The sequence below is a fragment of the Xyrauchen texanus genome, chromosome 3 (genome assembly GCF_025860055.1).
Source record: "Xyrauchen texanus isolate HMW12.3.18 chromosome 3, RBS_HiC_50CHRs, whole genome shotgun sequence".
Taxonomy (NCBI): Eukaryota; Metazoa; Chordata; class Actinopteri; order Cypriniformes; family Catostomidae; genus Xyrauchen; species Xyrauchen texanus.
Window position 1 is genome coordinate 3,717,351 of NC_068278.1, and position 27,606 is coordinate 3,744,956.

At 42.5% G+C, this 27,606-nt stretch overlaps 1 protein-coding gene across 1 annotated transcript; it reads left to right on the forward strand.

Moving 5' to 3' along the window:
- Positions 1–6: 6 nt before the first annotated feature.
- Positions 7–27,606, forward strand: ddx54 (DEAD (Asp-Glu-Ala-Asp) box polypeptide 54). Its single transcript, XM_052096244.1, has 20 exons — positions 7–265; positions 11,737–11,863; positions 11,945–12,015; positions 13,556–13,744; positions 13,834–13,883; positions 17,106–17,147; positions 17,228–17,323; positions 17,410–17,531; positions 17,626–17,687; positions 17,767–17,898; positions 21,957–22,167; positions 22,263–22,394; positions 24,574–24,794; positions 24,927–25,001; positions 25,319–25,513; positions 25,653–25,801; positions 25,912–26,025; positions 26,128–26,235; positions 26,690–26,784; positions 26,897–27,606. Exons 1-20 carry the CDS (start codon positions 143–145, stop codon positions 27,142–27,144), a joined length of 2,562 nt encoding a protein of 853 aa, XP_051952204.1. The 5' UTR covers positions 7–142; the 3' UTR covers positions 27,145–27,606.

Genomic DNA, 27,606 nt, shown 5'->3' on the forward strand with positions numbered 1-27,606 from the left:
CGCAACACCTCTTTCCCTCACACGTGTTGTTGAGAATGTCGGTAGTGTTTCCATCTCACGGATTTAACTGACTGCTGTGATTAAACAGCGGTATTTAATCGAATACCATAGAAACATTGTAGCACGACACTTATTCAACACAATGGCCCAGCGGAAGAAGAAGTTTATGAAGAGGAGGAAGAACTCCGCGAACAGAGATCACGAGCTCGACTCTGATGAAGGACAATTTGAAGTTTCTGCACAAATCAAAGATGATCAACATACAGTGAGTCAATAACTTACAAGTCTAAACACATTTGGCTTTGATTAACATGTTTTATTAATTTGTTAGTTCAGGAGGAGATACTTGGCACATTGTAAGAAACAATCATATTTACCTCACAGGCTAATATATATATATACATATATATATATATACATATGTATGTGAACATGTCGTCATTTCGTATAAGAGCCATTATATGTGCTCACAATAACTGTACACACTAATATTTACATTGTGAAAGTCTCATATATATATATATATATATATATATATATATATATATATATATATATATATATATATATATCGCGTTTAATACTTGAAGTCGGTGTTAAAAACAATATTAACCTAATATATTTCCAATAAAGGTTCACATCGAAGTTATGATATAATTGTTTTAAAGCTTATCAGTATTATTTAACAGTTTTCACCTTTATATGGCACCTATTGTTTTAGCTGTCAGTTATATTGTGCTTGAAGGAAAAGTCAAAGACGGGCCTCTGCAGTGGCGGAAAAAATTAAAAGGGCACCAGCTGCATGTCATAGGGCACAGGGCGCTGAAATTCGTCATGCATTTATGGTGAATCAGTTCCAAACCCTGGTTAAGAATAAAATAGTTTTATTATGTGACTCAGATTTTAAGTGTAACTACTAGGGTTGGGCGATGTCCCCTAAATTGGCAGACGATGATATCGTCGTTGGGGGGCGTTTATATAATTTCATATAATTTTCAAAAATTATATGAAAAATTATAATTTCGTTATTTTACTAACCCAACTAATGACTCGTCGGCGCTTTATCAGTAGGTTGCACGACACGTGAAGCATTTTTTTTTTTTTTGGTTTCACTTAAGAAGAGTTGTGCACTTTTTATTTTAATATATCTCTTTACATAAATATTATTTTCCACTTAAAAACTATAATTTCGTTATTTTACTATCCCAACTGACTCATCCGCGCTTTCCAATAGGTTGCACGTAAGGGGGGAAAATATTTCTTCCACTTAAGATGAGTTGTGCACTTTTAAGCACTTTTTATTTTAATATATCTCTTTACATAGATATTTTTTTTCTACTGAAAAACTATAATTTCGTTATTTTACTAGCCCAACTAAGTAGTACTCATCCGGGCTTTTTAATATATTGCGCCTAAGAAAAAAAAAGTCGTCTTTGGGCAGCCTTCTTGCGAAGAGAGCAGCCACAGCCACACTCACTGATGAGCAAAAGGTCGAGGCAGAAATGACCATATACCTGCAGGAACTGGCCACTGATGGGAAAGAGGACGACAAAAGGTTTCCGTTCATGGCAAGATTAGCACGGAAATATCTGTGCATATGTGCTACCAGTACTCCATCAGAGCGGGTCTTCAGCACAGCGGGTAGTGTAGTTACTCCAATCCGCAGCTTATTAAAACCAGATAAAGTGAATATGTTGGTATTTCTGGCCAGAAACATCAAAATTTAAACATGGTCTATGGTGAAAGATATTAGACTTCTTTACGCATTTTTCGCCATCCGTTGCGGAGCTATTCGATTTTGCATATTATTTTTTAAACGTTCATTTGTGTAGTTCATATGACCACTTTACAATATTTCAATAACATAATTTATATTGTAGCCTGTGCTGAAGTTAATTGTGCTGCTAATTATAAGTGAAATGTTAATGCCGAGTTTCGGTCTGAGTGTTGTTCCTGTTTTCTTGTTCTTTATTTGTTGTTCTTCTATGTTTTAATAAATGTGTGTTATTCATATTCACCTTGTTTCTTTCATTTGATTTGACATTATGGATTTATGGCCAAGGAAAGTTTTCTTTAAAAGTATTAACCAGACAAAAGTTCTCTTACGAGAGGTTCTCTCGTATTGCGTAAGCTAGCTTACACTACGGGAAAGATTCATCTTTTCTGAGATATTGAAGCCAAAAAATTATCCTTAATTTTTGTATCCATTGTCAACGCAGTGCGGCAGCTGCAGACCTTGAGCGGGCTAGCTAGCGAGCTCATAGGTTGCTCTGTGGCAACTGCTGCAGCCTATAGACGAGCTTGGGCGAACTCGCATCCAATGAGAGGCGTCCGCGCGCTCACTGCATCAAAGCCCGCCAAAATGGGCGTGACTAGAGTGCATATAAGCGTAGTTCGTTGGCTGGAACCCTGATTTTCATCTCTTCAGCGAAGCTCTTCGCATCGCTGACCTGGAAGCCGCGTCGCCGTTCGAGGGGCATCAAGCAAGCGTGGACAGCGCTCGAAGAAGCCGGCCGTCTCAGCCACCTTCAGCCATCCTGCGAAGCTACGCCATCCGACGACGTATCCTTTTATTCAGCAAGCTAGTTCTCACGAACTATTCACAAAAGAGTACGAGCGTCTTTTTCAAGATGCCTCGCTCCACTTGCGCCTCATGTCGCGCCCTTCTCAGCACAGGAAACCGCCACATCATCTGGCGCTCTCTGCCTGGGACTGGGGCACGCAGAGCTCGCCCTCACTGAGGGCGGATGCGATTTCTGCGAGGAGCTACCGATGTCGACCCTGCGGGCTCGACTCGAAGCGCTCAAAGCAGAAACCGCCGCGCCGCCTTACCTTCAGCCGCGCAGGAAGAAGCGCCGCTCACAAAGGCTGCCGGAAACTGTGGTTGAAGCGACTGCCTCGCCGGAGCCTCTCCCTCGAGCATCGCTTTCACCCTCCCCGCCCCCCCCCCGGGACGCGCAGTTGCCGCCGAGCGGCCACACTGCTGCCATCTCGGATGACGAGGCGGAGGATAAGGGCCGCTGTTCCATCATGGCTCGGACAGCGAGGAGTGGTCAGGCTCCCAAGCCTCCTCCTCGGCCCAGGAATCCAGCAGGACCCGCGCCGGAGTCGAAGGGGAGTTAGCACGCCTCCTCACACAGGCCGTCGACCGCCTCGGGCTCGAGTGGTCACCGCCCCCTGAGCAGGCACCCAACAGACTCGACGGCTGCTTTCAAAGCCATCGCCGCTCTACATCCGCGGCCCGGGCCGCTCCCTTCCTGCCGGAATTACATACGGAGCTTGCAAAGTACGGAACGCTCGTTTTTCAGCTCCCTTTTTTTTCCCACGTCTCCACCTCTCTCGCGTCGGTGGATGGCGCCACTGAGAGAGGCTACTCCTCCATCCCCCCGGTCGAGGACTCAGTAGCAGCACACCTTTGTCCGCCCTCCGCGAGATGGCGTTCCAAGCCTGTGCTCCCGTCTAAGGCCTGCAGAGCGACTTCCGCCTATGTTGGCCGCGCCTATTCCGCCGCCGGCCAAGCCGCATCTGCTCTGCACTCAATGGCCGTTTTACAGATCCTACAAGCAGACCTTCTTCGGGAGTGGGATGAGAAAGGCAGGCACCCAGAGGCTGTTACTGATCTACAAAGCGCGACAGACCTCGCCCTTCGCGCTACCAAAGCTGCAGCCCAAGCTCTAGGGAAGTGCATGGCCTCGCTGACTGTGACCGAGAGACACTTATGGCTAACACTAGCCGACATGGGAGAAGCAGAGCGCTCCACGTTCCTCAACGCACCGCTCTCTCCGACCGGTCTCTTCGGCTCCGCGGTGAGTGGCATTGTTGACCGCTTCTCAGAAGTCCAGAAAGCCACCCAAGCCATGAACCTCTTCCTGCCGCGTCGCGCTAGCTCCTCTGCAGGCCGCTCACGTGATCAGCCTCCTGCACGAGCCTCTTCACAGCGCCCAGTTCAACAAACTCAGACTTCTCAGCGTCGACAGGGCGGCCGCCCTCGATCGCGCTCAGACAGCCGCCGCAGACCGCCGCCCCGCGGGCCTCGATTTAAGGTAACGCTGAAACCAGAGCAACCGAAGTCTTCCTAACTTTGTTGAACAAACGACGGCTCAGTCCCGCCGCGGCCGGACCACCGTCAAAGCTTTGCCCCCTGTCAGTCCCCTTCTCTCAGGCTACTACAGTGGTAAATTTAGCAGCCAACAAGCCGGTGACACTGCCCGCTTGCTCTGCACTCAAACGCCGCTTTCACGGCGACCCAAATAAATCTTGTAAAGAGCAAACATGTCTTATGTGTAGAAAAAGTGCCCACAACCCAGTGTTCGCCCCTACACACAAGCATAACACATCCCGTGCCCCTATCAGAGCACGCTCTCATAAAGCGGTTATGAACCGCTCGAGCGTCAGAGTCAATGAAGGCGCCCACAAATGCGTGCGCGCGCCTATTCTCTGCCCGCTCTGTCACACGACCAGCCCTATGTGTAGAAAATGTGCCCACAATCCAGTGTTCACTTCTGCACACAAGCACTGCATGTCTCGTGTCCCCACCAGAGCACGCTCACATAAAGCGGTTACGAACCGCTCGAGCGTCAGTCAATGAAGGCGCCCACAAATGCGTGCACGCGCCCATTCTCTGCCCGCTCTGTTACACGGCCAGCAAACATTCCTCTGTGTGTAAGTCCCGTGCCCATGACTATGCTTGCGCATCACGTAACAGATGTGACTCTTTCCCCATTCATTCCAATCGGGAAGTCACACAAAACAGCCTGTTCATGCTGTCTGCGAGCAATCATGCATGAACACACTAAACGCGCTCACACATTTTGTTCAGCTCTGTGTGCGGCAATCAGAGCGAATTGGCCATTCGCCCTCTAGCGCTACGCTTCAAAGCGTGGGAAGCTATTCCAGGGATATCCAAGTGGGTGTTAAGCACAATACAACAGGGCTATTTGCTACAGTTCGATCGCCGCCTCCTCGCTTCAGAGCTGGCTCGAAACCACTGTGAACACGGAAGCAGCGTGCATGCTTCGCTCAGAAATAGCAAGCCTTCTGTGCAAAAGGGCCATAGAAAAAGTGCCACCCTCTCTGAGCGAAGTCGGGCTTTACAGCCGTTATTTTCTTGTTCCCAAGAAAGACGGCGGCCTCAGACCCATATTAGATCTCAGGGTTTTGAACAAGGTGCTTGCAAAAAGACCGCTCAAAATGCTTACAATCAGGAAACTCCTCGCGCATGTGCGCCAGGGGACTGGTTTATTTCTCTCGATCTGAAAGATGCATACTTTCAGATTCAGATAAATCCCCGTCACAGGCCATTCTTGAGATTCGCCTCGACGGCCAGGTTTATCAATACACCGTCCTTCCGCTCGCCTGTCCTTAGCACCCCGTACTTTCACGAAGTGCATGGATGCAGCGCTCGCACCCCTGCGGAGTCAGGGTTTGTGAATTCTGAACTATTTGGACGACTGGCTGATTATGGCTCAGTCACATATGGAGCTTCTGTCTCACAGAGCAGTTCTCCTCAGCCATCTGAACAGTTTGGCGTCTTGCAGTCAATTGGACCAAGAGCTCACTACAGCCCAGTCAGACCATTTCCTTCCTGGGAATAGAACTAGACTCCGTGGCAATGACGGCTCGCTTATCTACACAGCGCGCACGCCGTGTTCAGCTGACTAGCCGCATCTTTTCAGATGAACAGCCTCACGCCTCTGAAGAAATTCCAGAGAGTGCTAGGTTACATGGCCTCAGCCGCAGCAGTACTTCAGCTGGGTTTACTGCACATGCGCCCGCTTCAGCATTGGCTAAACACCGCTGCCTCGCCGGGCTTGGGCCACAGGCCGCCAGCCCATCAAGGTGACTCAGACCTGTATATCAGCTCTGCAGCCCTGGACAGTGGCCGAATGGTATCAGCGGGAGTGACAATGGGAGCTGTATCTCGCCGAAAGTCGTCTCGACAGACGCCGCCCAACACGGGTTGGGGCGCGGTCCGCGAGGGCTCTCCGGTTTCGGCCTATGGTCAGTTCAGGAAAAGCTCCTTCACATAAATTGTCTGGAAATGATAGCGGTCGAGTACGCGCCGTGCACTTTCTCCCGGTCATTCAGGGTCACCACGCCCTGGTCCGCTCGGACAACAGATCTGTGGTATCCTACCTAAACCGCCAGGGCGGTGTCAGATCCAGGAACCTCTTCCATCTGACCTAAACGCATACTGAGTTGGTCCCAGTGCCACCTGCGCCGCTGAGGGCGACGCGACGTGCCAGGCCACCTGAACGACGGCCCGACAGACTGTCCAGAGACAATATTCCCCAGGGGAATGGTCCCTGCACGCCAAACAGTCCAGACGCTATGGCACCTATTCGGCAGAGCAGAGATAGACCTCTTTGCGCCCAAAGAGAACTCTCACTGGCCAATATTTTTCTCGAAAAGCGAGGACGCGCTGGCCCAGGACTGGCCCAGACGCCCACTTTACGCTTCCCTCCCGTCTCGCTATTGCCACAGGTAATGCAGAGGATCAGGGAAACGCATCACTCGGTGCTCCTCATAGCCCCGCGTTGGGAGAATCAGACATGGTTCCCGGAGCTTACGCAGCTGTCACTGACAGCGCAGTGGCCCATCCCAGTGAGAGCAGATCTCCTCTCTCAAGCTTGCGGCACAATCTGGCATCCCCACCCAGAGCGCTGGGCGCTGCATGCGTGGGTGATCAACGACTACCCGTCGCTCTGCCAAAAGGAGTAATAAACGCCATCATACACGCTAGAGCCCCTTCCACAAGAAGACTCTATGCGTCAAAATGGTCTGTGTTCTCAAAATGGTGCACCGACAGAGACCTGGACCCGCGGACATGTGGGGTGTCGTCACTGCTCGTATTTCTACAAGAGCTGCTGGATAAGGGCAGATCCCCATCCACGCCAAAGTGTATGTGGCGGCCGCTGCGGCGTTCGCTGAACCCCTGCACGGCCAGTCATGGGGTAAAAACGAGCTGGTCATCCGCTTCCTCAGGGGAGCTAGAACGATGAACCCCCCGCGCCCCCCATCGGTTCCTATCTGGGATCTTTCTATAGTTCTCGAAACTATGAAAGCCCCCCCTTTCGAATCACTTCAATCCGTGGATTTGAAATACCTTTCATTCAAAACCGTTTTTCTGACTGCCCTGTCATCAGTCAAATGTGTGGGAGACCTTCACGCGCTGTCTGTCAGCACTGCGTGTCTTGAGTTTGGACCAAGTGACTCCAAGGTCATTTTAAAGCCTAGACACGGCTATGTTCCCAAGGTGATCGGTACTCCTTTCAGAGCACAGGTCATTTCCCTATCGGCGCTGCCAGCACCCGATAGCGAACGCGACGCCAATCTCCTTTGCCCGGTCAGAGCACTGAGATTGTATACTGCGCGCTCCGCCTCTTTCAGACGCTCTGAGCAGCTTTTCGTTTCGCTCGAGGGCGCACCAAAGGTCTCGCGCCTCGAAACAGACACTATCTAAATGGATAGTGGACGCTATTGCTGCTGCATACATGTCAAAGACCTGCCATGCCCGTTGGGCATTAGGGCTCACTCCACTAGAGGCATGGCATCCTCGTGGGCATGGTCCAGCGGGATTTCCATTCACGACATATGTGTGGCAGCGGGATGGACTTCCCCTCCACCTTTGTCAGATTTTACAATATGGAAGTGCCCGCTCTGCAGGCAAAACTACTAGCGGTTTAATACGCTACAGCTCCCCTGGTGAGCTGCACTGATGGGACACATTCCACACAGACCGGCACCGCCGCTCTGTCGCTCCTTCCCACTATGTGCTTATGTATTACACAATCAATGACCCGCATTCTTGCCGGCCAAATATTATTTCCCCACTCATAAGGGCTCCCCGGTCCCCCTTAATTCCCTGGGGCTCATACAGTGGATGCTTGGCGCGCACGGCGTTGACAATGGGTTCCCGTGAGCGTAAGCTAGCTTACGCAATACGAGAGAACCTCTCGTAAGAGAACGTATCGGTTACCTAACGTAACCTTGGTTCTCTCTAGATGAGGGAACGAGTATTGCGTAGCCGGCCGTGCTCGTGCCACGGCGTACTTTTCGCTTCAGTCAATGAAAACCAGGGTTCCAGCCTACGAACTACGCTTATATGCACTCTAGTCACGGCCATTTTGGCGGGCTTTGATGCAGTGAGCGCGCGGACGCCTCTCATTGGATGCGAGTTCGCTCAAGCTCGTCTATAGGCTGCAGCAGTTGCCGCAGAGCAACCTATGAGCTCGCTAGCTAGCCCGCTCAAGGTCTGCAGCTGCTGCACTGCGTTGACAATGGATACAAAAATTAAGGATAATTTTTTGGCTTCAATATCTCAGAAAAGATGAATCTTTCCCGTAGCGTAAGCTAGCTTACGCAATACTCGTTCCCTCATCTAGAGAGAACCGAGGTTACGTTAGGTAACCGATACGTTATTTGACGTTCGCTGGTCTGGGTTTGTCTTAAACTGCCGCTTCAGTGTATACAAGAGCTATGTGACAATGAGCAAGATTTTCTGAGACACTACAACTACTAATAATTCATTAATAAAGGCTATTTTCTTGTAGCCTACAACATAAAATATTTTAATCTAAATGTACAGTGTAAGACATGTAAAAAAAAGACAAGAAGCTAACAAGATCAATATTTGTGCAGCCTGCCTGACACGGTATTTTCACAGACTAACACGTCACGTCTCTGGCATATACTACAGTATTTAAAATAGCATATATGCATTAGTTATATTCTCAATTTAATTTACAGAGCAATCCCTGCAAAGTTTTTAGGTTAACTATAGAAGAGACTAGGATTAGTGAGTCACACTAGCAAGACTCGCAAAAGGGGGCGTGGCATCACGATGGTGGCTCGACATCGTGATGTTGGTCAGCCATCACGATGGACGATGATATCGTCCATCGGCACAACCCTAGTAACTACTACACCTCTGTAATAAAAAAACACATTAAAGGGCACCTATTATGCCCCTTTTCTCAATATTTCATTTACATTTTTGGTGTCATCAAAAAGTGTCTGTGAAGTTTCAGCTTAAAATACTCAAAATATTTATTAAACCATCTTGAAAATGCCCACTTTTGGGTGGGAATTAGAACGAGCTGTTTTGTGTGTGTGTTTTTAAATGCAAATGAGCTGGTTCTCCCTTTCCCTTATCCAGAATAGGGCAGATTTGACATCTCTTCTTAGATAACTAGACATCATGAGCAATATGACTGACAGCGAATAGTGTTGTTCAGCCCTATATGTTCGAACCGGAGTCCGACACTGACGAGGGAGACACTTTGTCAGAAGTAACAACTTTGAGAATAAATCAGGAAGTTTCAGAATGGTTATTTGATACTTTTATATATTATAATGAAACAACACAAACAAACATGTCCGTCAGCAGTGTCCGTCAACAGTGTCCGTCAACAGTCGTGGGTGGAGCCTGTACAAATTGACGTCGCTTCATACAGAATCTGCGAACGACTTGTTCTGAGACCGTGCTTATGATGAATGGGGATTCAAAAAAAGGACTGGGTGGATTTTTATCATTATAGGGTGATTTGTGTTCAAACACCATGTAAAAGTATATTTTGCATAATAGGTCCCCTTTAAAGGTGTTATATATAATTTGCACCTTGTAATTAATATGTAATTGACAACAAGCGTTTGAAATGGGTACTGCAGTCAAAATTCAAAATATTGGAGAGTTGTCTTCTCTGCCCCAGACTCGAAGCTCATGCGGGTTGCCAGAATGAGGACAACTCTTGCTAGGGTTGGAGGTGATTGGACCCTCGTAGCTAAAAGAATATGACTTAATCAACTTTTACACACAGAAAATTGTACAATGTTGAACTAAAATATCTACCTAGCAATCTAACACTAGTGACATCTTTTGATTCAGTCACAAAATACAATAAACTCTTCTAAAACGGGTGTAAGGTTTACATTAGATTATATCGATAAAAACTGTAGCTAGGGATGGGCATGAGTAACATTACTCTAGTCGGACGTCTTTATTCATTGAATGTACAGAGTAATTAATGCATTTGTAAATTGAGTCAAGCTTGTAGTTTCTGTCACGCCTGTTGTTGACAAGGTAGTAAACGGCTGTGGCCCATCCACTCTGCCGCATTAGTTGGGATCACTTCACCAGCTGTGTCTCGCTGCTTTGAAACCAGGCTGCATATGAAACACAGAAGTTGAATGCGAGTACTCAAATGTTGAATTTACTCAATGTACATCCCTACTAGTAGCCAAGATAAATTAGATGTGACGCTCAATGCTGAGCTGTTAAAAATGAGCCAACTCAGCATCTGTTTTAAAGGATTTCTGGGCTTTAAGCTTTCGCCATCTTCCAAAGGCATCCAATATTTATCCTTGTTTTACTACACCTCTGGTCATGGTGGTTTTTAGACTGATAGCGAGGCTTTTTAAGTCGAGTGGAATCCGTTATCTCTGATCCAGTTAGTTTACTGGCTTCCATGGCTGCAGAACGCAGTGTTGTTTGCCTGCAGACTTGTTGAAATACTATTGGTGAGTGGGCAGTGGGCGGGATCACACAGGACAAAACAGAAATTTCGGCCCGGAATGGGAACTTCAAAGCTGTAGCATTGTTATTGGAGAAGCAATTATTTCAACTTGGCATGTTTCCTAATTCTCTAATGATATTATGGACATTTTATGATTTAGTACAGTAAAAATATTACATATAGCACCTTAAAACTGTTTAAACATGTATTATACACACACACACACTTTGGTGCAGCTATCCTTATGAGGGGACTCCATAGACATAATGATTTTAATACTGTATGAACTATAGATTCTATCCCCTAAACCCCACGCAACCAAACCGCGCACAGCCCCTAAACCCCACGCAACCCCTAAACCCCACGCAACCCCTAAACCCCACGCACCCCTAAACCCCGCACAGCCCCTAAACCCCGCACATCCCCTAAACCCCGCACAGCCCCTAAACCTCGCACAGCCCCTAAACCCCGCACAGCCCCTAAACCCAACACAACCCCTAAACCTCGCACAGCCCCTAAACCCAACACAACCCCTAAACCCGACATCCCTAAACCCGCACATCCCTAAACCCCACACAACCCCTAAACCTCGCACAGCCCCTAAACCCAACACAACCCCTAAACCTCGCACAGCCCCTAAACCCAACACAACCCCTAAACCTCGCACAGCCCCTAAACCCAACACAACCCCTAAACCTCGCACAGCCCCTAAACCCAACACAACCCCTAAACCTCGCACAGCCCCTAAACCCAACACAACCCCTAAACCCCGCACATCCCCTAAACCCCGCACATCCCCTAAACCCCACGCAACCCCTAAACCCAACACAACCCCTAAACCCAACACAACCCGTAAACCCAACCCTACCCTCACAAAAAACTTTCTGCATTTTTACATTTTCAATAAAACATTGTTTAGTTTGTTTTTAAGATATTTGTATTATGGGGACACTAGAAATGTCCTCATAAACCACATTTATATAATAGCATTGTAATTACCAGTTTTAACCTAAAACAATTGTCCTCGTAAATCACTTAAAAACACACACACTTATATCTCAAAATCAGGTTATTTTTTGAAAGTGATGCAGTCACACTTATTTTTCTCTGGCAGAGAGAGTGAGAGAGCTTTACTGAGCATGTTCTGATTTAGTTTCTGATTAGTGTCATCACTCATGATCAGAAAATGTGACATAAGAGTTGATGAGAGTTGTATCTGCAGGCTGGCAGAAGACTTCCTCATTTCCCTGCATCATCCGAGTGTGTGTCTGACGTGGAGCCCGACACCAGAGAACTCGTCAGAGCTCAGAACAAGAAGAAAAAGAAGTCTGGAGGCTTTCAGTCAATGGGTAAGAGACATTCGTGTATCAAACACTTATTAATGAATGGTCCTGATTGCCCATTATTAAATATTGTTTGACTTTGTGCAGGTCTCAGTTACCCCGTGTATAAAGGTGTTATGAAAAAGGGTTATAAAGTCCCTACACCGATCCAGAGAAAGGCAAGTATACTGTGATCCATTAAAGGAATGAAAAGTTTTGTTTAAACTCATTCAGCAGCATTTGTGGCAAAATGTTGGTTTCACTTCTCAATTATTTAAAGCAAACATCGAGGCTACAGTCATGCTCTTACAATGGAAAGATACACACAGGTTCTGAAGGTTTTCTTTATAAGACGTTTACATTACACATGACATGCTAGAGTGAAATAAACCAGGAACAACCTGAAGATCATTCAATGCTAAAATAAAATCACTTTTTACATTTTGACAAATTCCCCCCAAAATGTCTCTGTCTCGCATTCTCGGCCATTAATTTCCTATGGCCAGTCAAATTTGACCGCAAACAACACGTGTCATTTTTGTTGTCACGTAGCCTTTTATTAACCTGTTGATGAACGCCCCCTTTTTGAGCACAAAGCATGAAAATGACATCCCTGAACTTAAATGGTTGTATTTACGGGACCCTTTGGAGTATGGACACAGTTGTAGTATCTTTTGAAAGAAGACACTTTGGGCTTTCTTTTCAGAATTAATGTTGTTATTTTTTTTTAAGTTAGAGAAGCTGAAGTTTATAGTAATGGAAATATTTTGTGCTGAACATGTTTTTATAATCTAAAAAGACAACCCAGAAAAACAATGTTCTCAAATCCACAAGTCTAAAGAAGTTATGTTTCAAATTTGAAGATGATCTCAATAAATGAGGTTCCTGCAGCTTTTTTCTCTGTAAAATCACTGGCGGTGTACAGAGTAAAATTAAGTCTCCGCCTTTCAAGACGGCACAAAATCTGACGGCACTGCTCGACTATTATGAATAAAACTAAAGACTTTGGAGACGGGCTGGTTTTGTTTATGAGACTCTAATATATCAGATCATATACAGTTTTACAACATGAATGCTGCTCAGATTGCAGTTTGTTGAAGAACGATGATGAAGGCGAGATCTCGTGTAAACAATATTTCTCACGTTTATCATTTTATTGACAAAAAGTGCTATTGGATGTTTGTCATTGAACGCTTGTCATGACCATTGACCAAAGTGTGTTGAACTGGATTCATCTGGCGATCGTGTTTTCATAATAAAGGTTTGAAGTCCCGTTTTGATGTTGCATGTTTTCATTTGTACTCCCTGCACAAATAACTCAATTGCTGTTTCTGGAGGATTGCTATCGTGAAACCGAGATTGAATATCAATGTTGAACCCTTTGACCTTTGAAAAGATATATCATTTGTTAACATTAATTACATAATATATATAGATGGTAAATTATATATTAAATGTAACCACCACGTGCGAGGGAGTTGTGTATCAACAGGTTAAAGAAACAAAATTGGTTTCGGTCAAAAAAGACAGAACATTGCATAAGGTTTAACAGAAGTTAAAGCTTCACATTTCTGCTTTTTAACCCTCCAGAACACTGCCCATAAATCATTTTTGATAATCAACATTGTCACAAATATTGCCAATGGAACTTCTTGCTGTAAAATGTCATGAATTGGACTTTAGGGTGAAACTTGAATGTCTGTTTTTTCTTCATGTCAGACTGTTCCAGTGATTCTGGATGGCAAGGATGTGGTGGCAATGGCTCGGACCGGAAGTGGAAAGACTGCCGCTTTCCTGATTCCCATGTTTGAGAAGCTTCAGGCTCCGCAGGCTCAAACAGGGGCCCGGGCTCTGATTCTCACCCCAACCAGAGAGCTTGCGCTGCAGACTATGAAGTTCACCAAAGAGGTTTCACTAGTTCACCACTTGTGCTTTGCGTTTACTTTCACCTGCTGGTCCTTGATGTGGAGAAAAATGAATTGTTTTTGTGTTTCTAGTTGGGGAAGTTCACTGGCCTTAAAACGGCACTCATTCTTGGTGGAGACAGGTGCGTTTCATAACTTGGACTGTTATGTTTATATGTAGGGCTGGGAAATATAGCTACAAAAATCACTTGTATTTTCTCAATGACTTAAGTGGGAATACAATAAAAATCAAGTTAAAAAATGATCAAGGAATTTTTCAATACAACAATACATAGTAATATATCTGTTACTTGCATATGTTAGCTACACATTGTGACTATTCTAGTGATAATGCATATGAATCAGTGTTTTGAATAAATGCATTGAATTGGGCAGTAGGGATGTCTAATCTGCAAACAAATTGCTTGTTTGAACTAAGACTGGGTAAAAATATAGATTTTCAGATGTATTGCAATTTTTATTTGAATGATTTTGATATCGATTCTTAAATCCCAAGACTTATCTTTCACTTTATGCAGAAACCCTCTACAATGAGAGCAAATGACTCGCATTGGGAACCAGGAATTTAGTAATTGTGTTTGAGTAATTCTGTGAAATGTTGTCAAAGAAAGAGTTCATCCAAAAATGAAATTTCAGTCATTGTTTACACACTCCTGTGTTGTTATAACCCTGTATGGCTTTCTTTCTTTTTCTCAACACAAAGGGAGAAATTGTGAAACTACAGGTGAAACTCGAAAAATTAGAATATCGTGCAAAAGTTAATTAATTTCAGTAATTCAACTTAAAAGGTGAAACTAATATATTATATAGACTCATTACAAGCAAAGTAAGATATTTCAAGCCTTTATTTGATATAATATTTATGATTATGGCTTACAGCTTATGAAAACCCCAAATTCAGAATCTCAGAAAATTAGAATATTGTGAAAAGGTTCAGTATTGTAGGCTCAAAATGTCACACTCTAATCAGCTAAACACCTGCAAAGGGTTCCTGAGCCTTTAAATGGTCTCTCAGTCTGGTTCAGTTGAATTCACAATCATGGGGAAGACTGCTGACCTGACAGTTGTGCAGAAAACCATCATTGACACCCTCCACAAAGAGGGAAAGCCTCAAAAGGTAATTGCAAAAGAAGTTGGATGTTCTCAAAGTGCTGTATCAAAGCACATTAATAGAAAGTTAAGTGGAAGGGAAAAGTGTGGAAGAAAAAGGTGCACAAGCAGCAGGGATGACCGTAGCCTGGAGAGGATTGTCAGGAAAAGGCCATTCAAATGTGTGGGGAGCTTCACAAGGAATGGACTGAGGCTGGAGTTACTGCATCAAGAGCCACCACACACAGACGGGTCCTGGACATGGGCTTCAAATGTCAAACGTCTTACCTGGGCTAAAGAAAAAAGAACTGGTCTGTTGCTCAGTGGTCCAAAGTCCTCTTTTCTGATGAGAGCAAATTTTGTATCTCATTTGGAAACCAAGGTCCCAGAGTCTGGAGGAAGAATGGAGAGGCACACAATCCAAGATGCTTGAAGTCCAGTGTGAAGTTTCCACAGTCTGTGTTGGTTTGGGGAGCCATGTCATCGGCTGGTGTTGGTCCACTGTGCTTTAAGTCCAGAGTCAACGCAGCCGTCTACTGGGACATTTTAGAGCACTTCATGCTTCCTTCAGCAGACAAGCTTTATGGAGATGCTGACTTCATTTTCCAGCAGGACTTGGCACCTGCCCACACTGCCAAAAGTACCAAAACCTGGTTCAATGACCATGGTATTACTGTGCTTGATTGGCCAGCAAACTCGCCTGACCTGAACCCCATAGAGAATCTATGGGGCATTGCCAAGAGAAAGATGAGAGACATGAGACCAAACAATGCAGAAGAGCTGAAGGCCGCTATTGAAGCATCTTGGTCTTCCATAACACCTCAGCAGTGCCACAGGCTGATAGCATCCATGCCACACCGCATTGAGGCAGTAATTAATGCAAAAGGGGCCCAAACCAAGTACTGAGTACATATGCATGATTATACTTTTCAGAGGGCCGACATTTCTGTATTTAAAATCCTTTTTTTTTATTGATTTCATGTAATATTCTAATTTTCTGAGATTCTGAATTTGGGGTTTCATAAGCTGTAAGCCATAATCATAAAGATTATATCAAGTAAAGGCTTGAAATATCTTACTTTGCTTGTAATGAGTCTATATAATATATTAGTTTCACCTTTTAAGTTGAATTACTGAAATTAATGAACTTTTGCACAATATTCTAATTTTTCGAGTTTCACCTATACGTTGTGCTCAGTGATGTCATACAATGTCAAACAAACCGAATTCTAAAGTATTATTTAGTGAAAATGTTCACTGACCATTGATCTCCAGTGCACGTTTATGATAGGACACGAGAGCAACAGCAAACGACACAAGATAAAAGGTTTTTGTCCTCACTAGATTGTTTTCTATTTTCGGCTTCACGCCGGTACCTCCATCCAGCTGTGAACTGGCACAGTTCCAAAAACAAAAAAAAAATCAAATAAGGCTGGGCATAGAAATGCATCAATTCTTGGACTACAAACTCTTCAGACATGTTTAGTAAAATCTGTTCTCTGTTTTGTGTGCAACTGTGTTGTGTTCTGTTGTCACTATCACTGTGGAGGACCTGCTTTAAAGATGAACAAAATGAGTTTTCACTTGAACACCCCAATCGTGAGGGGGCTTCGTGAACTGTTTCTCTCGTGCCCTGTCACACACACAGCAGATCAACAGTCAGTGAATATTTTCACTAAATAATACATTAGATTTGGGTTTGTTTCTCATCAAATCTTATTGTATGCTTTCATAACAATCATGAGTCTCATGGAATAATTTTATTATGTTCTTTTGGAGATGTGGTCACCATAAACTGACATTGTATGACATCACTGAGCACAATTTGTTTGACATTTTCTCCATTTGTGTTGAGACATAGGGTTATAACAACAGTGGGGTGAGTAAATTGTTGGGTGAACTATGCCTTTAACAGTATGGGAACTAACATAATTAACATAATTGGGAATGTCAGTAGCACTATTGATACTGATGTCCTCAATGTTATTAATAATGATGTGGAACAGGTAAGCAAGATTTGTTGCAGTCTGTATAAGCTAACTGTTAAAATATTGAATTTATTAAATGTAGAAAGCTGCACAGGGAAAAGAACACTTTCAGTTGGGATTTTAAATATTTTTGCTATTCACTATGATGTTTAATCGTATATTGCCAACAAAATCATTGCAAATACATTGTGAGTATTTGACACATCTCCTGGATCTAATCGTCTTCCTCCAGCATGAATCTTGACACTATTTATGTATTTATTTCAGTATGGATGATCAGTTTGCTGCTCTTCATGAAAATCCAGACATGTAAGTTCATATCATAAGTTCACACAATGTTGTTCTCAAACAGAATCATTTTGTGAAGTCGTTGTTCTCTTTATCTGCAGTATTATTGGTACTCCTGGTCGTCTGATGCACGTCGTCATGGAGATGAACCTCAAACTGCAGGGTGTGGAGTATGTGGTGTTTGATGAAGCAGATCGGTAAGATATGACAGAGAGATTCTTAAATATGACTGATCCTTCAGAACTTTGTTCATGATTCATTGTTGATGTTTCTGTTTGTACAGCTTGTTTGAAATGGGCTTTGCAGATCAGCTTCAGGAAATAATCAGACGTCTTCCAGACACACGACAGACACTGCTGTTCTCCGCCACGCTGCCCAAACTGCTCGTAGAGTTCGCCAGAGCTGGTCCGTGTACTCTCCTCACAGATGAAAATATATATATCAAATACGATCACGGATTAAAGGAAGTAACGTCTGTTTGATGTGTGTTCTGTGACAGGTCTCACTGAGCCAGTTCTCATTCGTCTGGATGTGGACTCTAAACTCAGTGACCAGTTGAAGGTAGAGTTTGAAGATGTGTTCTGTTAAAGACTCTTGTGTTCATGTTATAGCTGTGATTCATGAGATCTTCTCTTTCCAGCTTTCATTCTTTCACCTGCGTCTGGATGATAAACCTGCTCTTCTGCTTCATCTGCTGAGGAACGTGGTGAAGCCACAGGAACAGACACTCGTGTTTGTGGCCACCAAACATCATGTGGAGTATCTTAAAGAGGTGAGCACACCAAACTACATTGTGAAAGAAGAGCTACCTTATATTGAATATTCACACTTTATTTGCTATCATTTTGCTGGCAATGTAAAATAACGCAACAGTGTTTGAAACCATTAAGGACATGAATATTATGTTTCTATAATATGGACACGTTTTTCAAACTAGATTTTTAAAAGATTTCTCATTTTATTATCACCTTGGACAACCTTATTTGTCAGCGACCCCAGAGTTTCACGAGTCTTGGAAAAACTGGAATTTTGTAATGTCATTTTTCAGTCATGGAAAATATTTTAGTTTGACTGTTGCTAAATGTGTTAAATACAAATACCAAAATATGTTACTAATGCAAATTAATGTAATGTTTACTGTAATTATAATATTGTATTAAAGCATCACACATCTGTGATGTTCTATTGTGCAGCACTTTATTTGACAAAAATAACTCAATTGTGCTGCAAGGATTTTGCATAAGCGCCTGATTTTATTACAAATAATGCAGTGTTGAATATTGTAATTAGGAAGAATAATTATATTTTCATTTCAGGTTTTAATGAATTAATTTGATTAGACACTATTTTGATGATAAACTTGTATTAAACGGATGAGTATGGAAATTTAGAAACAAATATAGCTGTTAACAGCAATTATCTGGGCCAAGTCCTATAACCATTCCTTAACCTGTTAAGCTGCAAACCCACTTTTGAAAAATCCCCAGAAATGGCATACCCAAACTGAAACAGATACAGTTCATAAACCATTTGTTCTAAAAGCACAAGTATGATCCCATTTGAAAGCTGACACCTGGCAGTTTATTGTAAATGTAGAATTAATTATTGTTATAATGAAAAAAAATAGTTATAAATAGCTTCAAAGTTTTGTCAAGTTATTAGAAATTTATTTTTATGAAATATTTTCATGAAAATAAAATTGAAGTTGGCATTGCAGCAATCTAGAAATGCACTGCAGCTAAAGCCACATGTCTGACCATGTTATATTTAAAATCTGAAGATGACAAGTCTAAAACTCTGTATTTAGTTAAATGTTTTTCAAGATCATGTCATACGACTTTATTTTGATTAGACTCTAAAATGCAACTGATGTTTATTGTCATGTTCTAAGCATCTATTCAGTCTATTGTCTCTGTTTATTTATGTGGTGTAAACGATCTCCGTTCAGTCTCAGTCTCCCCTGCACACATTCACACCTCTCCAGCCTGGTTATGGCTCTAAATATGCTTTTCTTTTGTCTGCATTATAATTACTAACGACTGGCTATTCACACTGTTTCAATCCCTAATCTCTTTTCGGAAAGTTCTCAAAGTTCTCACCTTACATTTTAAACTATATAAAATGACCTTCTTGAAAAAGAAACATTTCAGCAAGCAGTCCTATTTAAAAATATTCATAAAAATAACAGCTAGGTAGCAGGTGCATCAAGCTAGCTATCATATTAGCTTAGCACACCATCAATACACGACAATTTATGAGATTAAAACCATGTTTGTGCTCTAAAACTTACTTTATAGCACAAGTCGAGTGTTTTAAATAACCTTTTGTGCTCTGATTTGGCTTCAGATAAAAAAAAATCAGACAGAAAATATATTATTTTATAGTATTCTGCACAATGATAAAGTCTATATAGATTAGCATTACATTATCAATATAATCTATTATTATGAAAATACCTGACATGGCTCGAAGAACACAGATAAATCAAATATCATTGCAATCATGTTTATTGTCTTCAAAACATCTTTATCTGCAGTTACAGTGATCTCTGATAGCTTTGTTGTGTCAGGGACTTCCTGGAATGTCAAATGATTATGGCACTTCTTCTTGTGTTCCATATATGGAATATTATACTGTGCACAGAGCGCCGGCGCCCTCAGGCTGCCAGTATGGATTGATAACACAATACATCAGAGTCTCCAGCGCTCATAATGATTACATCAACGCATTTGGGTATATATTCAATAAATATGATTCCTGTCTATATAAATCTGATGTAAACCTATGAGAATCTATCAATATTTCTCCAAATCTGCACATTTTTGAGCTAAAAGCCCTGAGGGACGTTGTTTTGTCAAGCGCTGTCATGACGATCTCACAGGAGTTTTTTTCTGAATGAGAGCGGCTGATGCTCATAATTCATATTAAAGGTATCGACTCATTTTTTGATTACATAACTCCAGACACAAATTAAGACATAACTGTCACTATAAGTTTCTCAGAATACAATAGTGGTCAAATACTGAACCTTGAGTCTTATATCTTTTTAATGATGTATAGTTTGTCAAGGTAATAACATTAAATCTGATAGTAACTTTGAACTATTTAAAAAGAAAAAAACGCTTCAGAGCGCCAGCGCTGTGGCAACGGTTAACAGGTTAACCTCAGTGCAAAGAGCTCTGGCACAACAGTCACAACATTACACCAGCTGAAGCAGGTATCAAACATAGGTTCACCCAGTTCTTAGAACTGAAGCCCAGAGCTTTAACCACTGTGCCACACAATTGAAAAGACTTACTGACGTCAATGAGACAGTCTAGGTTGGGAGAATACAACTATGCCTGAGAAAATAGTTAAAGCTTAGTTCGAAAAAAATAAACGTCTGAATTGTAATAAGTACAATATGAAGACTCCGAGATCAACAGAAGTGCACATGTTAAAAGTGCTCTTTCCTATACTCAAAATCTTTGAACCTGTATTCCAATGTATTAACCAGTGAGCCATTGAGTTGACCGCTCAAAAGACATTCCAAACTGAGAGCAGCAGCTTTTTATAATATAATAAATACATTTAGAAATCTATCTTTGCCAGTTTCAGAAGACTTGGAACAAGAAGCAATGATGCATTAAAGGTTTTGATTAAATTGACTAAGCATTTTGACCACTATGTGGGCTGTCTCCAAACTGCTTGGGTAACATCAGGACATGATGTCAAAGACCCCTTGCAATGTTCATTCAAATCAGATAAAGCATTTTAAAAACAACAACTACTTTTTCATACAATTCAAAATGGCGGAGAGGTTGTATGGCTGATGTTGGAATCCTCATGAACCAAGGAATCCAAAGACGCCAAACACACATTTTTGTACAAACGGTTCAAAAGTTATAGGCAAAGGAACCCATAGGTGGTATTGTCACCAAACGGTGCATGTTACCTTGGATCATGGTTCTGATGAAGCATACCACATTTTGTTTCAATAGGACAAGGCATTGCCGAGATATAGCATCATCCATTTTCACATTGACCTCATTATATTAGCGTTGGCATCATTTCTGAATGGTAGCACAAAATAAAATTATTTCTGGTCAGTTCTTTGCGGATCGGTCTGGAGATTATTTTGAGCCATCATTTGGACAAATCGGACAATGTTTGAAGGCCGTGAAAACTTGTAAACGTCATAATGCAAGATTGCGGCCACTCTAATGTGCAGCGTTTTCATGTAAGGGGTCCATTTGAATCATCAGGAGGACAGTAATCAGACAACAATTATTGTCACTAGGACAAATGGTTCACACAAAACAAAAGTACATTTTTTAAACTTGTGGTGGTGCTATAGAGTATGACTTAGAGACCCCACATTTTGTATAGGGTCTTTTCATGCCCACCCCTCTCAGGTTGCCAAATGTCATTATTTCCCTATGTATGGTTCATAGGGCTGCCATAGACCTCCAGCCAGAAGAATAATAATAATACAAAAGGATGCAGTAGGGGCTAGCCCCTTCAGGACTTGGCCCCTGATAATCATCCAATTACCACAATATATATCATGACCTCATGTTTTGCTTAAATATCACACCCGTTGGGCACGTAAAATCTCCTGGAAATGTCTTGGAAAAGTGAGCCTTGAAAAGAGTGGGAGACATTGAAAACAATGATATCAGACATTATTGTTATGGGAAAAGTGCCTAATTTTGTTCCAAGCCATTTTGTTCTGTTTAAAGCGTAAATAAAACTTGCAAGTCAACGAGAACTCTTCAGACGACAAGCGGTCGTGATATTGTGTGAGAATCTGTCTGTGTGTTTCACACTGATATTGTGTGTGTGTTGTAGCTGTTGACGGTGGAGGGCATCGATTGTGCGTACATTTACAGCTCTCTGGACCAGACTGCTCGCAAGATCAACATCGGACGCTTCGTTCACCGCAAGGCCATGGTACTGCTGGTCACAGATGTGGCGGCACGTGGAATCGACATTCCGCTTTTAGACAACGTCATCAACTTCAACTTCCCCTCCAAAGCCAAACTCTTTCTGCACAGAGTTGGTGAGTGATGCACATGACATTGAATGGTTTCTGCTTATATAAGGTTCATTTTCACAGGAGTTTGATTGACACGGTCACTCTAATGTGTATTTCAGGTCGTGTGGCGCGTGCTGGTAGAGGCGGTACAGCGTTCAGTCTCTTGTGTCCCGATGAAGTGTCTTTCGTCTATGACCTTCATCTGTTCTTGGGTCGACCCATTCAGATTGCTCAACCTGATCACACACAAGGTACGTGTGTGAGTAAATTCAGTGTGAATCAACTGTAAATAATTCTACTGGTGTGTCATGTTAAGTGTAGCGAGCATGTAGTAATGTTGAGAACTTACTGGAACATTACTAACCAGAGGTCTTCTTAAATGATTTATTTCTGGTCATTTTTTTCCTGATGAAAATGAAACATGATGATGAAAGCCATCATATTAAATGCTGTGCATCAACATTTATGGTGTAATCCATTATGTTTTAGAGGGGGGGTTAAAATGACAATTTTCACCTCTGATTTTGGAGCAAAACTACATAACCATAGAAGGGGGTCGGCATCATTATTTTTATTTGTACACAGTTACATACAGTGCATCTGGGAAGTATTCACAGCGCTTCACTTTTTCCACAGCCTGTCACATGTACATAAGTATTCACAGCATTTGCTCAATATTTTGTTGAAGCACTTACAGCCTCAAGTCTTTTTGAGTATGATACTACAAGCTTTACACACCTATTTCTGGGCAGTTTCTCCCATTCTTCTTAGCAGGACCTCTCAAGCTCCATCAGGTTGGATGGGGAGCATCAGTGCACAGCCATTTTCAGATCTCTCCAGAGATGTTCAATCAGGTTCAACTCTGGGCTCTAGCTGGGCCACTCAAGGACATTCACAGAGTTGTCCTGTAGCCACTCCTTTGTTATCTTGGCTGTGTGCTTGGGGTCGTTGTACTGTTGGAAGATGAACCTTCGCCCCAGTCTGAGGTCCAGAGCGCTCTGGAGCAGGTTTTCATCAAGGATGTCTCTGTACATTGCTCCATTCATCTTTCCCTCGATCCTGACTAGTCTCCCAGTTCCTGCCACTGAATGATGGGATGGTATTGGCCAGGTGATGAGCAGTGCTTGATTTCCTCCAGACATGACGCTTGCCATTCCTGGCCAAAGAGTTCAATCTTTGTTTCATCAGACCAGATCATATTGTTTCTCATTGTCCGAGAGTCCTTCAGGTGCATTTTGGCAAACTCCAGGCAGGCTGTCATGTGCCTTTTACTGAGGAGTGGCTTCAATCTGGCCACTCTACCATACAGGCCTGATTGGTGGAGTGCTGCAGAGATTGTTGTTCTTCTGGAAGGTTCTCCTCTCTCCACAGAGAAACACTGGAGCTCTGTCAGAGTGACCATCAGGTTCTTGTTCACCTACCTGACTAAGACCCTTCTCCCCTGTTTGCTCAGTTTCTCACCAGGTTTTCCAATGTGCACACATGTTGAACACGTCTCCACGGTTTGACATCAAACGCAGAAAATGTGATTTGTTTACATGAGATTTGAAATAGTTTTTTTTTTTAAGTAAGCTGATTTTTGGTAGTAATCTGCTTATTGTTGTGCATATAAACACGCTCAATGATGGATTAGTGTAGATGTGGCCTTAGAAACAGCCCAGGCTGGCCTTACTAGTTTTAAAGTGCACACCTTTAGCAATGGCAGCTTTGGCCATTTGTAAATAAGATCCTGAATCTGTGGCATAGTTCTACACATAATAGGGTTTTGGAATTCTCCTTGGTTTTTCCTTCATTATTTCTTTACCTGTTCTTTGAAGTGCTGTATTAAAGCAATATTACACATGCAAACGTGCTGTTCTTCCGTATATCAGCATGCTGTGATTACCTGTGTTCTTGTGTCAGGAGTGGTGGTGGTGTAGTGGACTAAAGCACTGAAATGGTAAGCAGAATATTTTCGGTTCGATCCTCACAGCCACCACCATTGTGTCCTTGAGCAAGACACTTAACTCCAGGTTGCTCCGGGGGGATTGTCCCTGTAATAAGTGCACTGTAAGTCACTTTGGATAAAAGCGTCTGCCAAATGCATAAGTGTAAATGTGTATGACCAAAATAACAGCCTTGCTGATATATCGACCAACCCGGACTCTTGCTTGTGTCATATTGCTTCATTAAGGTGTGTTCAACATGTTCAGTGCACTATGTATGGTAAAAATGTGCTGAAACTCTACCAGCATGTACAAATCGGCTCAGATTGGCAGTGTAAATACTGGAACCTGTTTATATTGGTGCCAAAATAAATTTGTCCCTAGTGGTGTGGAACAGACCTAAATTTAGAGGGCTTGATTTATTTTTAAATAAAAAGGTCATAGTGTTAAGTTCTCAAATAGAAATGGCCACGCCTCTAATGCTTTACTTTGTCTCTTTTTGAAGATACAGATGGTTTGATTGGCCGTGTTCCTCAGACCATTCTTGACGATGAAGAGTCACAGCTCCTCACAGCTCATGAGAACTCACTGGATCTTCAGAACCTCAGACGGGTGTCAGAGAACGCTTACAAGCATTACTTGAAGTCTAGACCCAACCCCTCTCCAGAGTCCATCAAACGCGTGAAGAACACTGACTTCTCCTCCATGAGCGTCCACCCTCTGCTGGTGTGTGTGTGTGTGTGTGTGTGTGTGTGTGTGTGTGTGTGTGTGTGTGTGTGTTCTCACTTCCTGTTGAAAAGGTACTTGATGCGCTAGTGTGTGTGCACTGAACAGAAGCCGTTTGTTTCGTGTGTTTCAGGTTCTGGACTGGAGCGGAACGAGCTGGACAGACTGTTGATTGTCGACAGCATCAAGGGTTACAAAGCAAAATCTGTACGTTCCTGAAATCCACATGAAATCAAATCTGACCTTTAATTACATTATTAATACATGTACATTATTCTAAACATAATATTTTTGCAAAATGCCTCTAAAACTACTTTCTATTCGGCTGACATCATATAGAGGTTCTATTCATCATCTAATCAATTCTTTATGGAAAAAATAAAAAGTCCTGCCCTACATTTTTAAAAATGATATCCTATTGGGGTATAATGGGTTGTGATCTTCGTTTCATGTTGACTATTTGATGCTGCTCATTTAATGCTCTTAATCTCATTAAGATGTTTATGATCTGATTATTCCCTCAGACTATATTTGAAATCAACTCCAACAATAAAACAAATGCCAGTGAGGTGATGCGAGCGAAGCGTTCACGGCACAGTCATTTAGTTGACAAATTTCAGAAAACACGTGCAGATCTGATAACGGTGCCCACTGCTTACCCTGTAACTAGAACAGAACCAAAACACGATGAGGAGGAAGATGATGAGGAAGACCTGGAGGTGAGCTCTGAGGATCAAACAATAGATGCTTAGGTTCTCAAACAGCAGGATATTGTTATACTCTTCTAAATATTAACTTTCTTTTAAGATAACATATCTAATGAATTTAATTTCCCTCTTCTTATTTAATTGTCTTCAGAATGTGTTCTCTCAAGTGGTTGGAAGAAAAAAAAAACGAAAGCAAGACAATGAAACGGACGGACAAAAGAGCAAAAAGAACCAAAGTTCAGAAAAAGATGAAGAGTTTTACATCCCATACAGACCCAAAGACTTCAATTCAGAGAGGGGGTATGAACATTTTCCTTGTTATTTTAAAATGGGAATCATTAACGGGCAATGTGATGAGTTGATACAAATATAAAGAAGTTTGACCTTTTAATATGTGTTGGTTTGTTCAGGTTGAGTCTCGGTGCTGACGGCAGCACGTTCGAGCAGCAAGCGTCCTCTGCAGTTCTAGATCTGATGGGAGATGAGAGCAACACTTTAAACCAGCATAAGAACATGATGAAATGGTGAAAATGGAGATCTTTCACAACAGCATTTATTGGGTAATGTATATTAACATGCATCTGAACATCACGCATGCCTGTAAAGCTCTCTCATGTTCACTGCAGGGATCGCAAGCGGAAGCGCTTCGTCCATGACATGGGCAAAGACGGGAATAACAAGAAAATCAAAACCGAGAGTGGACAGGTGGTGAGCCACAAAAAGAAGAAGAACTTGTATCCTTCAGTGGCATTGATAACGGCACACTTTTGGTATTGTGTGGCACTGCTTCCATGCCAATACATGTTGTAAAAGTTGGCAAACAAAACGTTTTACTTGACATGCTGTTGTTAAAATGCAATGCTTTTGGCACGACATGCTAACAAAACAGCAGTACGCAGTGGCCAAACGTCCATCCAACAGTTGGAACACAACAATGTTACATTAGTACACCTTGAAAGTCAACATAAAATGGCATTTGCAACCCATTTCACGTACATAATGTGATGTGTTTCCAAATGAAACAGGATATTAAGAAAAAACATTTTTAGGGTGGGTTGCCATGGTCCAACTTGGAAAAATAAGGGAATTTTAAAATTGTGAGTCATGGAAACTCATCAAGTCTTGTTGAGATGAAGGGTTTTGGTTGAAATTCACTGCTGTCAGTTAGATTTCTTGACTCTGATTCAGTTATGAAGAATGGAAGAAAAAGTACAAGGTGGATGATGGAGCATCAGAGTCGGATGGAGAAACTGTTGGAGGAGCCAAAGGGAGGAAATTTGGCGGTAAGAACAAAAGTGGTGCAATCTTGTCCGTCGTGCTGAAGGTCTCTAACTGCTTATCTTGTGAATTGATTGATCAAACAATGACACATTGGTTCTGTTGTGGTTTCTATAGGTGGAAGAGGAAGAGGAGGGGCTCAGTCACAGTCCGGACCGCAGCGCAGTGGATCAGGAGTGCGGTCTGAACTCAAGAACAGCCAACAGATCCTCAAACAACGCAAACGTCAAGCCAAACAGCAGTTTCTACAGAGTGGCGGCATGAAGAAGCTCCGTTCCAAAGGAAGACAGCGCCTGCAGGAAGTGATGAAATCTGGATTTGGCCGCAGTGGACAGAAAAAAGGAAAGATGAGGAAGAGATTTTAAGAAGCAAATGAGGAATCCTTCAATACAAGCTCACAATAGTCATTAGTCCTAGCTGAAGAAAACACATCGGACATAATTCTGTTCATATTAAATACAATGTGAAAAGACTTTGATCTTTTACTGAATGCTGAATTGCAGCTGCTGTCTCATGCCCATGAAATATTAATGCTTCATTAATCTCAATATGTGGCCAATACAGATGGTCACTAATATTGATTTGTTGTCTTTTCAACACTTCATCCGCGGATTCATAACAGTGCACGAATGTTCAGAGTTCCATACAAGTTAAGCTCTTTCAGCTGCATTTGTGGAGTAATGTCGATTATCACAGAAAATAATTTCAATTTCATATGAATTAAATCAAGGTTACAGTAAAACAATAATGCATAATGGAAGTACACTGGACCTGATGGTACACATTAAAATACCCATTGTTTTCAAAGTAAAATAAAGATATATCCA